Source organism: Rattus norvegicus, chromosome 2 (assembly GCF_036323735.1).
Source record: "Rattus norvegicus strain BN/NHsdMcwi chromosome 2, GRCr8, whole genome shotgun sequence".
NCBI classification, from domain to species: Eukaryota; Metazoa; Chordata; class Mammalia; order Rodentia; family Muridae; genus Rattus; species Rattus norvegicus.
Genome location: NC_086020.1, coordinates 83,965,928 through 83,978,053, shown reverse-complemented (window position 1 = coordinate 83,978,053; position 12,126 = coordinate 83,965,928). Strand labels below are relative to the sequence as shown.

The window sequence follows — 12,126 nt, the reverse complement described above, 5'->3', positions numbered from 1 at the left end:
CCGCAGACTTTTCTCCAGGGCATATGTGTCTCGTTCCATCTCTCTGTGATTAATGCGATATGGTGTTACCATGGTTAAGTTTATGCGGTTTAAACAAAGCAAACAAGTGCCCACCATTTATCATTATCTCATTAAGCTCAGGTTATCTAAATGTCCTTGGAGAAAATCCTTGTTTGTCTAACTAATGCCAGCTCTCCTTCCTAGATATGCTAAGTCTTTTGTGCCTGCAACATGGTAATAGTCTTTTGGTTTTGTTGCCACGTCCTGGGCTAACTTTAAAAAAAAAATTTACTTTGTGTATATGTGGTTTTGTGTGTGTGTGTGTGTGTGTGTGTGTGTGTGTGTGTGTGTGATGTGTGTATGGTGTGTGTGTGTGTGTGATGTGTGTATGGTGTGTGTGTGTGTGATGTGTGTATGGTGTGTGTGTGTGTGTGTGTGTGTGATGTGTGTATGGTGTGTGTGATGTTTGTATGGTGTGTGTGTGTGTGTGATGTGTGTATGGTGTGTGTGATGTTTGTATGGTGTGTGTGTGTGTGTGTGATGTGTGTATGGTGTGTGTGATGTGTGTATGGTGTGTGTGTGTGTGATGTGTGTATGGTGTGTGTGTGTGATGTGTGTATGGTGTGTGTGTGTGTGATGTGTGTATGGTGTGTGTGTGTGATGTGTGTATGGTGTGTGTGTGATGTGTGTATGGTGTGTGTGTGATGTGTGTATGGTGTGTGTGTGTGTGTGTGATGTGTGTATGGTGTGTGTGTGTGTGTGATGTGTGTATGGTGTGTGTGATGTTTGTATGGTGTGTGTGTGTGATGTGTGTATGGTGTGTGTGTGTGATGTGTGTATGGTGTGTGTGTGATGTGTGTATGGTGTGTGTGTGTGATGTGTGTATGGTGTGTGTGTGTGATGTGTGTATGGTGTGTGTGTATGATGTGTGTATGGTGTGTATGGTGTGTGTATGTGTGTGTATGTGTGTGTGTGTGTGTATGTGTGTGTGGTGTGAGCATGCATGCCACAGGTCACATGTGGAGGTCAGAAGACAACTTTGTGGAGTCCGTTCTCTCCTTCCACTGTTGAGCGGGGTGTAGGAATCCCACTTGTGCAGGTAACCAGGCTTCCTCAGCAAGCATCTTCACTTCAGGAGCCATCTTGCTGGTCCTTCTTGGATAACTGGGAATTTTTTCCTCTGTGAAAAGAACAACTATAAGAACAGTTAAATTATTTAACTTACTACTTTGAAGACAATTAGCCTTAAAGAGGAGAAACTTCTGTCAGCTGTGACAGCAAAACAACCATTTTCTCAAGGACAGTCAGTTGTCGCCAGTTGCTTTAGCACACCCGTGGGGGTGTTAACTGAGTAGAGAAAGACACTGCAAGCCATTCAAAGTGGGTTCCTTATTACACACTATGGGCATGTGACTGTCTAGTTTTTCCTTGCTGTTGATGGTTGTTCCTGTTTTGCAATCCTCTTTCTGCTGAGGTTCTGAGAGGAAGCATGTCTCAGGATGAACTGGATACTGGTCTTGTCAGGTCAAGGTGGAGGCATCCTCATGCTGTGGAATAACACTGGGGAGAGGGAAGTAGACTTTGACATTTTGTGTTGGCCAGTGCTCTGAACTGCGTCTTTACAACCGTGTGGACTCACCCAACTGCAGCCGAAAGCTGGTCAACTGGGCAACAGCTCACGGAACCACAGTTCCATGTTTCTCATCAGGCTGTGTGGGGTTAAGTAAGTGCCTCCCACCAGATTCCTCCTCCCGGAGTGGGAAGAGGAGGCTTATCAAACACAGAAGAAAGTTAAGACCCAACCTCCCCAGGTTATGTCAGTGCGGGGAAAGAGGCTTAGAGCTGCCTGCAGGCTGTGCAGACTCTTGAGATGGAGCATTTAGGTGGTACCCATGCTGGGGTTGGCTTTCAGGGATGCAGCTACCAAGTCACCCAAGCACCTGGAAGGAAGCCCTCACCCATGCTCTTGTAAGGAAGCCCAGTAGAGCCATAGTTTACCAAGCCAAGCTTGGATGATGAAATCAGGTCCTTGGTCTGTCAACAGTGCCGTATCAGAGGAGGATAGGTAGCTGTCCATTCATATCTCTCCAGGAAGTCCAACCAGTTCATGAATAGTCTTTGCTCCTTAAGATAGAAATCAGGGTGTGTTGAGGGCTGTGATAGGTAGGAACTGTGCTAAGACACAGGCCAAGGCCGAGGTCCTTTCTACCCGAAGGCACTCTACCTACTCAAGTTTCTTTCCCAGAAGCCAGTTCTATAGAGAGACACCCATTTTCTTCTTTAGCTACTTATACTTCTGCAATGAGTCCTGAGAGCTCTGAGGTTAATCAGCTTGAGTACGCACTGTTCACTGTGGAAAACAGGCTGCAGCCATTAGGAAAGAGGTTTCTAGACCTTTCTTAGAGAAAATTTAAATAGCTGAGCCAAAAGCCTGTAAGCTTGTCCTGCCTGCCCTCTGTGAGTTGGTTGGGGAAGCCACCAGGGGACGTTTATCTCCGTTCTTCTTTGTATCAGCATCGGAGAAAACAACCGTTACACTGTAGCTCTGCCGCACGCTCTCCCTGAAGAAAGAGATTTGCTCTATCTAACGCATCCAGGAGCGAATCTGCATCATGGCAATTTGCTCTGCAGGGCTTCAGGGACCGAGAAGGCACACGAGTGCAGGCAATGGCAGCAGCTTCCACTAAACGTGCCTTCATCACAGAAACACGGATTATGTGTTTTCAAGATTCCAGGTTAATGGGAAATTGCCTTTGAGTGTTTAGTTACATTGTTATATGCCAGAAGCTTCTAGAACAGAGCAGGCTCATACGATTTTAATGGTCTTCACGCTGTTGACCTTTTGAGTGGGGCTGTTCTTTGTGTGAGGGAACGTCCAGCTATGTCCCTGGTCTTTACCCACCAGATGCTACCCCCCCCCCCCGGCCCCCAGCTTTCCAGTTTCAACAACAAAAAATTTTCTCCAGACTTTGCCAAATGTTTCCTGTAGGATATCACTCCCAGGTGATAACCACTACTCTTGGGATAATGAGGATCCTTATTGATTCTTTAAACACATTCCATAATTGCAAGAATGTCTCTGGAAGAGACCATGAAGGCTTCTTGTGACTTGCAAGAAAAACTGAGCCCTCTGCTTTAGAATGTTAGCCTGTCTCTTTCAAGTGACCTGCTACAGTCATAACGACAATGTTGAAATGTAATAAAAATTCTCATTTAGGGCTTCTGAGTAGAGTCCCAAATCCTCCTGATTATAGGAGTTCATTATATCAGATGGTGCTGGTTTTGTTCCAGTTGAGAAACTGGATTTTTTTTTTTAAAAGCATGGCAGTTGGATTTATCATAATATTTAGGATAAAGGGAGAGGAAGAGGGAAAAGTATTTTCTCTTGTCCTGAGTGTCCTTAATTGAATTTCAGATGGCCTCTTTGGAAGAGCACGTTCAACTCTAGACAGAGCGTTGCAAAGTCTTGCAAACATATCAGTGAGGTCAGAGGGAAACAGATCCAAAATCCCTTAGGACCCAGATGAATACAAGTGGTGAACTCATGTTGGTTTATTTTCTGTGGCTAGATATTTGGTTAAACATTATGCTAGATGGTGTGTGTGTGTGTGTGTGTGTGTGTGTGTGTGTGTGTGTGTGAGTGTGTGTGTATTTTTGAATATGCCTTACATTGGTAGAAGTTGACTACAGCAGATTGTCCTCCATCATGTGGCTGACCTTCAAGCTGTCCCTCCGAGGCTAAGGTCTCCAAGAGTCAGAGTCAGGGAGGTCTATTACAGACAAGCCCTAGGCTCTCACTGTTATCTCAGCTCTTCCCAGGTCTGCATCCTACCAGCCCACTCCACACAATGCATTTGCCAGTCTTCATAGCTTCATGAGCAAAGTTTTGTCTGCTGAGCAAGGTGGTTCATGATTGCATTTTTAGAATTTTTATTTTATTTTATCTTATTTTATTTTGAGAAAGGCTCTTTCTACATAGCCCTGGTCGTCTTGAAACTTACAATGTACTCTAACTAGGCTGGTCTCAAACTCACAGAGATCCGCCAGCCCCTGCCTCTAGAGTGCTGGGATTAAAGGTGTGTATCACAGCTAGTGACTTAGACTTGTGGTCTAGGCACTAAGAGAGACACACACAGGCAGGAAGATGGCCAACACGGTCTACCTAGCATGCTGCAGACTAGTCAGGTTTACACAGTGAGTCTGTTTCACCCACTGCCTCTGCCACTGCCTCTGCCACCTCCACTGCCACCACTGAAAAGCTCTCAGGGAGAACTTTCCCTCGGGATGGAGACCCTCTAACTCCAAAGACCAGACCGAGACACCACAGGATGCAATCAGCAAGAGGATTTGGTTTATTGTCGGGATACACAGGCACAGGCACCTGCGGGCGCTACAGTCACTCGGGGGACTGGCGCGCCCCACGGAACCAAGGATGGGCTTTTATAGGATTTTGGGGAGCAGAAGCAAGCATACAGAAGCAGATGCATGGTTACAGGGATATAATTGGTGGATTCTAATATGGCAAGGGTTTAGCCCGGGGGCAAGTTTCCTAGCTACCTTCCTGAAACATAACGGCTGACTCGGCCCCCCAAGGGTTCAGCCCGGGGGCAAGTTTCTTAGCTACCTTCTTGGAACATAACGACTGACTCGGCCCCCCACCAGGGTGTGGGACCTCTCCCGGGGCTTTTTTCATTGTCAGGTGCTCAACCGAAGTCGTCCTGTTGCCAGGCCTTCAACCAAACACATCTTGCTTGGCAGCCGCTGTGTACTCAGTGTTCTAACCTTTCCCTGAACCAGTTATCTTAAGTACAGCCTTGCAAAATGGCGTTACTGCTGCTAAGCTGGGGTCTTTCATTCCCCCATTTTTCTTGCTAACTTTGAGTGAAATCTTTCACTCGACTTGGTCAAGAAATTTCTGTCTGGTGGGGGCTTATTCCCCCACTGACTCTAGGCCACAAAAGGGCTAGGAGGAGCCACGTAGGTGTTTTAACTTTAAGGGGTTTGGAGTGTGCTGAACTCTCCATGTCTGGGGTGTAGTGTTGTGATTAGTCAATTCTTCAGACCGGACTGTCTTGACGTGTGGTGTGTGGATCTAAGCCGAGACTCCGTCTACCTTTAGGGCGGTCGGGGTAGTCAGGAGGACGGTGTAGGGTCCTTTCTACCGTGGCTCGAGATTCTTGGTCTGGTGTCTGTGCACCCACACGGTGTCTCTAATCTGGAACAGGTGTGGCACCACCGGATGCTCAAGCTTGTCCTGGTAAGCAGCGGCCAAAGGTCTCCAGACGTCTCTCTGTACAATCTGTAGGGCCTGTAAATGGGCCCTCAGAGAAGGGCTGTCAGCAAAATCAGCAATGTTTGAATCAAAGAAATGGACAAATGGGGGTGGTGCTCCATACATTATTTTAAAAGGAGTTAGACCATGGGGGCCCGGGGTATTCCGGGCCCGATATAGAACTAGGGGAAGGAGGGCCACCCAATCCTTTGAGCCAGTTGTAAGCGTAAGTTTGGATAAAGTCTCCTTAATTGTTCTATTCATGTGTTCTACCTGACCTGAACTCTGGGGTCTATAGGCACAATGTAATTTTTAATCAATCCCCAGCAATTTGGCCACCAACTGACTTACTTGGGAGACGAAAGCGGGCCCGTTGTCCGACCTCAACGCTTGAGACATGTCATACCTGGGAAAGATTTCCTCGAGGAGCTTCTTGGTGACCATTTTTGTAGTCTCGTGTTTTGTGGGGAAGGCTTTGACCCATCCTGAGAAGGTGTCTACAAACACTAGGAGATACTTGTATCCATATATACCTGGTTTAATTTCAGTAAAATCAATTTTTCAATGGATGTCGGGACGGTGTCCCCTAGGACGAACTCCTTGTCCAATCATGGTCCTTTCCGGGTTAACCTGAGCGCACGCTTTGTAACTCTCAGTGACCTTTTGTATCGCTTTGTCCCAATTCAAAAAAAACATAGATTTATCTCTTCTCGATCTAGTAAGGTTTTTATCTTCTTATGTAAAAAGGAGATCAATTCAAAAGTCCTTTGTAGACCCACTGTTTTAGTTGAGGGTGGTAGATGGCCCCCATTTTTTTTAGGAGCTCTATGTCCTCATGGGCGTAAACCCAACTGGTTTGTCCCACTGGTGGGGGCGTGGGTTGGTCTGGGCTATTTAAGGACAAGATTTGTTTGCTCATGGCCGCTTCTCGCGCCGTGGCATCGGCCAGCCGGTTTCTTCGTGCCTCTGGGTTGTGCCCTTTCTGGTGTCCTGGACAATACATAATACTCAGTCTTTTGGGCAAGAATAGGGCTTCTAAGAGGGCCAGAATTTTAGCCTTATTTTTAATATCTTTATCTTCAGATGTGAGCAGCCCCCGCCTCCGGTAGATCTCCCCGTGGGTGTGTGCCGTGGCAAAGGCATAACGGCTGTCTGTATATATATTTAGCCTCTTACCTTTTGCCATCTTGAGCGCCTGAGTCAAGGCGATGAGTTCAGCCCGTTGTGCGGAGGTACCAGCAGGCAGGGCTTTCGCCCAAATCACTTTGTCCTCCGTAGTGACCGCAGCTCCAGCCTTTCGCTCTCCCTCTGCCAAGAAGCTGTTGTCATCCGTGTACCATGTGTGGTCAGCATTCTGAAGAGGCTGGTCCGATAGGTCCGGCCTGGTTCTATGTACTTCTGTGAGGATTTGTAGGCAGTCATGCTGTTCTGCCTCCTCTGGTAGGGGAAGCAAGGTGGCAGGATTGAGGGCAACTACGGGCCCAAACTGAACCCGTTCTGCATCCAGTAACAAGGCTTGGTAGTGGGTCATGTGGGAATTAGAGAGCCAGCGGTCTGGGGGCTGTTTTACCAAGGCCTCCACTGCGTGGGGTGCTAGGATGGTGAGTGGCTGTCCCAAAGTCAATTTTCCAGCGTCCTTGATCAGGACAGCAATAGCAGCCACCATCTTTAGGCACGGTGGCCAGCCGGAGGCCACAGGGTCCAATTTCTTAGACAGGTAGGCCACAGGGCGTTTTCAGAGTCCCAACCTTTGTGTTAGGACCCCTTTAGCATACCCCTGTTTCTCATCGATGAACAGTTACTGAGCAAATTGTAAGGGTTTGGAACAGTCGGATGAATATCTTTTATCCTCTTGTTGACCTCTCTCAAGTCTTGTATTGGCCTATAATCTCCAGTGTCGGGTTTCTTAACAGGCAGAAGAGGCGTATTCTAAGGCGACCGGCAGGGGATGCCTTGATCCAGAAGCCTCGTAATGTGAGGCCTTATACCTTGATAAGCTTTATGTGACAGGGGGTATTGTTTTATGGAGACTGGAGTTGTAATTAAGGGGGGCTGTTGGAGCGCCAACCCCATCCCACCAGTCTCTGCCCAAGCCAGTGTCCTGTCCCGGTTCATAGGGTTAGAACTTGAAGGGGAGTTCCGTGGGGGCCAGTTATTTGGGCCCCTCTTTCTTCAAAATGAATTTGTGCTTTTAGTTTGGTGAGCAGGTCACGGCCCAGCAGAGGGTACGGGCAGTCCAGAACATGTAAGAAGGAATGGGTCACCTTACCGGTAGCCAGCTGAACCCGGCGGTCCGTAGTCCATCGGTATTGTTTCTCACCAGTAGCTCTTTGTACCCAGGCCATCTGGTCGCTGAGTTGTCCTGAAGCTTGGGTGAGGACTGAATGCTGGGCTCCTGTGTCTACCAGGAAAGTAACCGGCTGCCCCCCAACTTTAAGTGTTACCCTGGGCTCGGGGGGGGGGGCTCCTGGCCATGACCTCTCTAATCTTTATCTAGAGCCAAGAGGGAGGTTCGTGGTCGAGGCTTTCGGGGTCCGCCAGGCTTCTTGGGGCACTCTCTGGCCCAGTGCCCTTTCTCTTTGTAATAGGCACATTGATCTTTATCCAGCTTCAGCCCCTTTCGAGCTCCCCCCTATCTCCCTTCCTTTCTTGGCCCTGTACTACGGCGGCCAAGATTCGACTCAATTCTTTCTCTTATTAAAAATCTTTTTAGCTTCTTTAAGTAAATCCTGTAATGTATAGCCCTGTAAATTTTCTAACCTCTGTAACTTAGTCCTGATATCTGGAGCAGCCTGCCAGATGAAGGACATAGAGACACTCGTCATTTGTCCTGGGTCATCTGGGTCATAGGGAGTGTACATACGGTAGGCCTCCTTAAGTCTCTCTAGAAAGGCGGAGGGAGTTTCCCCTGCTTCCTGTAATACCTGTTTTACCTGAGCCAAATTAGTAGGGCGTCGTATAGCCCCTCGGAGACCCGCTAGAAGCAACTGGCGATAAAGGCGTAGGTGTCCCTTACCTTCAGCTGTATTAAAATCCCAGTTTGGTCTCTTAAGTGGGAATGCAGCATCAATTTTCTCAGGCAGCTGGGTGGGACGCCCATCATCTCCCAGAACATGCTTTCTGGCCTCTAGGAACACTCTTTGTTTTTTTTCTGAGGTTAAGAGGGCCTGTAAGAGCTGTTGGCAGTCATCCCAAGTAGGCTGGTGGGTAAGTAAAACAGATTCTATTAGGTCGGTGAGTGCCACCGGATCTTTGGAGAAAGAAGGGTTGTGTTGTTTCTAATTGTAAATGTCAGCTGCTGAAAACGGCCAGTATTGGGTCTGGCCACCGGTTCCCTGTCTAAGTGGGAAAGCCTGGGAGGTTGAATCTGGCATCACCTCGCGCTTATTGTGCAATCTCCCTGCGACAGGGGAGAAACCCTTATCAGACTGTGGCCCGGCAACTGATCTGGCCGGCGGCTCTGCCTCCTCCGTTTTAGCTGGGCCTGTCAGAGAGAAGATCTATGAGAGGGGAGTTTGGGTCTGCCGGGAGGACAGGTTTCTTAGACGTGGCCGGCAGACCGGGCGGGGCCGAGGGGACAGGCTGGGGGTTGAGGGGAGGCCAATTCGGGTCCACGAAGGGTTCCGCCCGGGGGGGGGGGTTTAAGGCGAGACTCTCTCAAGTGATAATATAAGAAACCTGGTCAGGATGTCCGTGGACGACCCGATCTTTAACCTGTAAAATAATGATCTTATTAAATGTGCCATTCACTGGCCATCCCGCTCCGAAAGTGGGCCACTCGGATGTGCAGAGAGTCTGTCATTTTTCTTTTTTTTTTAACCTCGACGGACTGGTTGTGTGTCCGGTCGTGGACGTCTTTCTAATGATCAAGAGTGAGACTTAGGGGCATTGTTAGGGACTGTCCCATGTTAGTTCTAAGGAAGATTAGAACACAGAGAAAACAAACAACACCAACAGTCAAACAAACAACAGACAGGCGTGCTGCACGGCTTTGGTACCAAACTGAAAGCAAAAAGTCAGATGGAGGTGGCAAAGGTCCGGGGCCCTCTGAAAGCCAAAAATACAGACAGAGGTGCCGTTAGTCCGGATCCTTCTCCTCTAACCAGAGTCCCAGATTGGGCCCCGAAAAGTCGGGCCCTAACACCCTTGGAACATCTTCCAGGGCTGTGGGGCGAGAAGTCCGAGCTCGTCAGCTCCTTCTTCGTCCCGCCCAAATTCCAAACAACCTGGCTGAGCGCTCACAGAACAGACCTGGCTGAGCGCTCACAGAACAGACCTGGCTGAGCGCTCACAGAACAGACCTGGCTGAGCGCTCACAGAACAGACAGAATAAGGCAGAACGAGACAAAATCAGACAGACAGACAGACGCCGGCCGGCTTACCTCCCAGTGGGTGGTCGGTGGTCCCTGGGTGGAGGATCTCCTTTCCCGGCCAATGCACCAAATGAAAAGCTCTCAGGGAGAACTTTCCCTCGGGATGGAGACCCTCTAACTCCAAAGACCAGACCGAGACACCACAGGATGCAATCAGCAAGAGGATTTGGTTTATTGTCGGGATACACAGGCACAGGCACCTGCGGGCGCTACAGTCACTCGGGGGACTGGCGCGCCCCACGGAACCAAGGATGGGCTTTTATAGGATTTTGGGGAGCAGAAGCAAGCATACAGAAGCAGATGCATGGTTACAGGGATATAATTGGTGGATTCTAATATGGCAAGGGTTTAGCCCGGGGGCAAGTTTCCTAGCTACCTTCCTGAAACATAACGGCTGACTCGGCCCCCCAAGGGTTCAGCCCGGGGGCAAGTTTCTTAGCTACCTTCTTGGAACATAACGACTGACTCGGCCCCCCACCAGGGTGTGGGACCTCTCCCGGGGCTTTTTTCATTGTCAGGTGCTCAACCGAAGTCGTCCTGTTGCCAGGCCTTCAACCAAACACATCTTGCTTGGCAGCCGCTGTGTACTCAGTGTTCTAACCTTTCCCTGAACCAGTTATCTTAAGTACAGCCTTGCAAAATGGCGTTACTGCTGCTAAGCTGGGGTCTTTCACCACCACAACAAAAGGATGTAAAGTAGGGGAGGGAGTAGTTGGGAAGGCGTGGTTTGGGTGAGAGTGACTGGAGAGGGAAAGGAAGGTAAATCTGGTCAAATCACATTGTGTTTAGGAAACTGTAAAGAAATTCCAGAAGCTACATTGCAGGGCTGGGAGCTGGTTTTAGCAGTCAAGAGGGCTTGCTTCATAAAACTGAGAACCCCAGCTCAAATTCCTATCACCCCACATGCGGGCTTGACGGTATGTAATTCCCTTGCTATTTAGAGTGAAAGAGGTGGTTCACTGTGGCTTGCTGGCTGCCAGCCTTGCTACAGGCTCAGTGAGAGACCTTGTCTCAAGCGAAAGGGCAGAGGACTGGAGAGATAACTCAGTGGTTAAGAGCACTGACTGCTCTTCCAGAGGTCCTGAGTTCAAATCCCAGCAAACACATGGTGGCTCAAAATCATCTGTAATGAGATCTGGTGCCCTCTTCTGGTGTGTCTGAAGACAGCTACAGTGTACTTACTTACATTATAATAAATAAATAAATAAATAAATAAATAAATAAATAAATAAAGAGAAAGGGCAGAATGAGAGAATAGGAGACCTGCTATCTTCCTTTGGCCTCTGCCTGTGCTCAGGGACGCAGCCCTCCACCAGGTATGGGTGTAGACTGCACATACATATACACACTGACACATACACATATACACACATACAAATAAAAGTAAAATAGGAAACACAATGTACACAGATATGAAACCGTAAAAAAAAAAATAAGGGCAAACAAGTTTCTATGAAAGTGCTTCTGCATGTATGTCTGCGTACAGTTAGATGCCGCTTAAGAGCAGGTGTTTGTTTTGAGAAATGAGCCGTGATACGATTTTGCCATTTTCAAACCTTGTGTGTGCTTACACGGCCCGTGACAGGCATAGTGTCCCTAGGGACACATATGTCATTTCAGGGAAATCCCAGGCCATAGAGTGAGATATATGAGGCCCATTATTGGCTACAATGTTATATGAGTTGTGACTGTCTGTAGTCAAGCCCTTTGGCTCTGGTTCTCTGGGGACTCCAGGCCCAGGCCACAGTTACAAAGTTATTTGAACACAGACATTTCAAGAGCTCAACATTCCCTACCGCTGCTTCCTGGCTCTTCCGGAGCATATGGCTGCGGATGCCCCTCTGGAGCCTTGGGAAAGGCATAGTTTTTTTGTTTGGTTTGTGTTTTGATCTGGCAGAGGCCAGCAGGATGCCTTGTCTTAGGGAAAAAAATTACTTTCGAGTAAGTAAAAAGTAACATTTAACCAGCACGGCAGCTGGGGAGCGAGGAGACCTGCAGAACAGAGGAACACCAGGGGCCGTGGAGGCAGATGTTTAGAAAATAATTACTTAATGACAAACTTGCTGGGTTGGCTAATATCTGCTCCCACCCCCAGCTCTAGGGTATCTGAGTTCCAGGCTGCACTAGGCCAAGCTGTGCCCTCTATTTGGCTGATGGCCATTCCACTGTCCACTGGCCAGGGCTACCAAAAGCCAAGTCTCTGCTCCTGGATGCACACTACAGCTCACCTGGCTTCCATGCTTGCTCATGTGGAGGAGCGAGGAGTAGGCATGCAGGGCAGTGCCGTGCACCTTCCAAGCAGCCGCTAAGCTTGTGATGGTGGCTGTACTCCTTAGTGCACTCCAGGGTTGTTTCCCCTTCTCTTCCCCCACTTCCTCTTGGAATTGGATAATTGGACAGAATTCACGACATCTCCGATCTGGTTTTATGAATAAGAAGGATGATAAATTGATATCATCAGAGAACCCACTGTCTTAGCAT

The 12,126-nt window shown here is 48.5% G+C and overlaps 1 protein-coding gene across 2 annotated transcripts; it reads right to left on the bottom strand.

The window, feature by feature from the left end:
* Positions 1-4,329: 4,329 nt before the first annotated feature.
* LOC134485603 (uncharacterized) lies at positions 4,330-10,292 on the bottom strand. Of its 2 annotated transcripts, none has more exons than XM_063282696.1 (2): positions 7,542-10,292; positions 4,330-6,670 (listed from the first exon to the last, which is right to left on the bottom strand). In XM_063282696.1, exons 1-2 carry the CDS (start codon positions 7,615-7,617, stop codon positions 6,024-6,026), a joined length of 723 nt encoding a protein of 240 aa, XP_063138766.1. In that variant the 5' UTR covers positions 7,618-10,292; the 3' UTR covers positions 4,330-6,023. The 2 variants fall into 2 exon arrangements, with proteins under 2 accessions (XP_063138766.1, XP_063138765.1); XM_063282695.1 differs by having other exon boundaries at positions 4,330-10,021; positions 10,089-10,292.
* Positions 10,293-12,126: the final 1,834 nt, after the last annotated feature.

Bases quoted from the DNA above. Each gene is read 5' to 3' on its own strand.
- LOC134485603 (XM_063282695.1), bottom strand. From the start codon at position 6,938: ATGGTGGCTGCTATTGCTGTCCTGATCAAGGACGCTGGAAAATTGACT.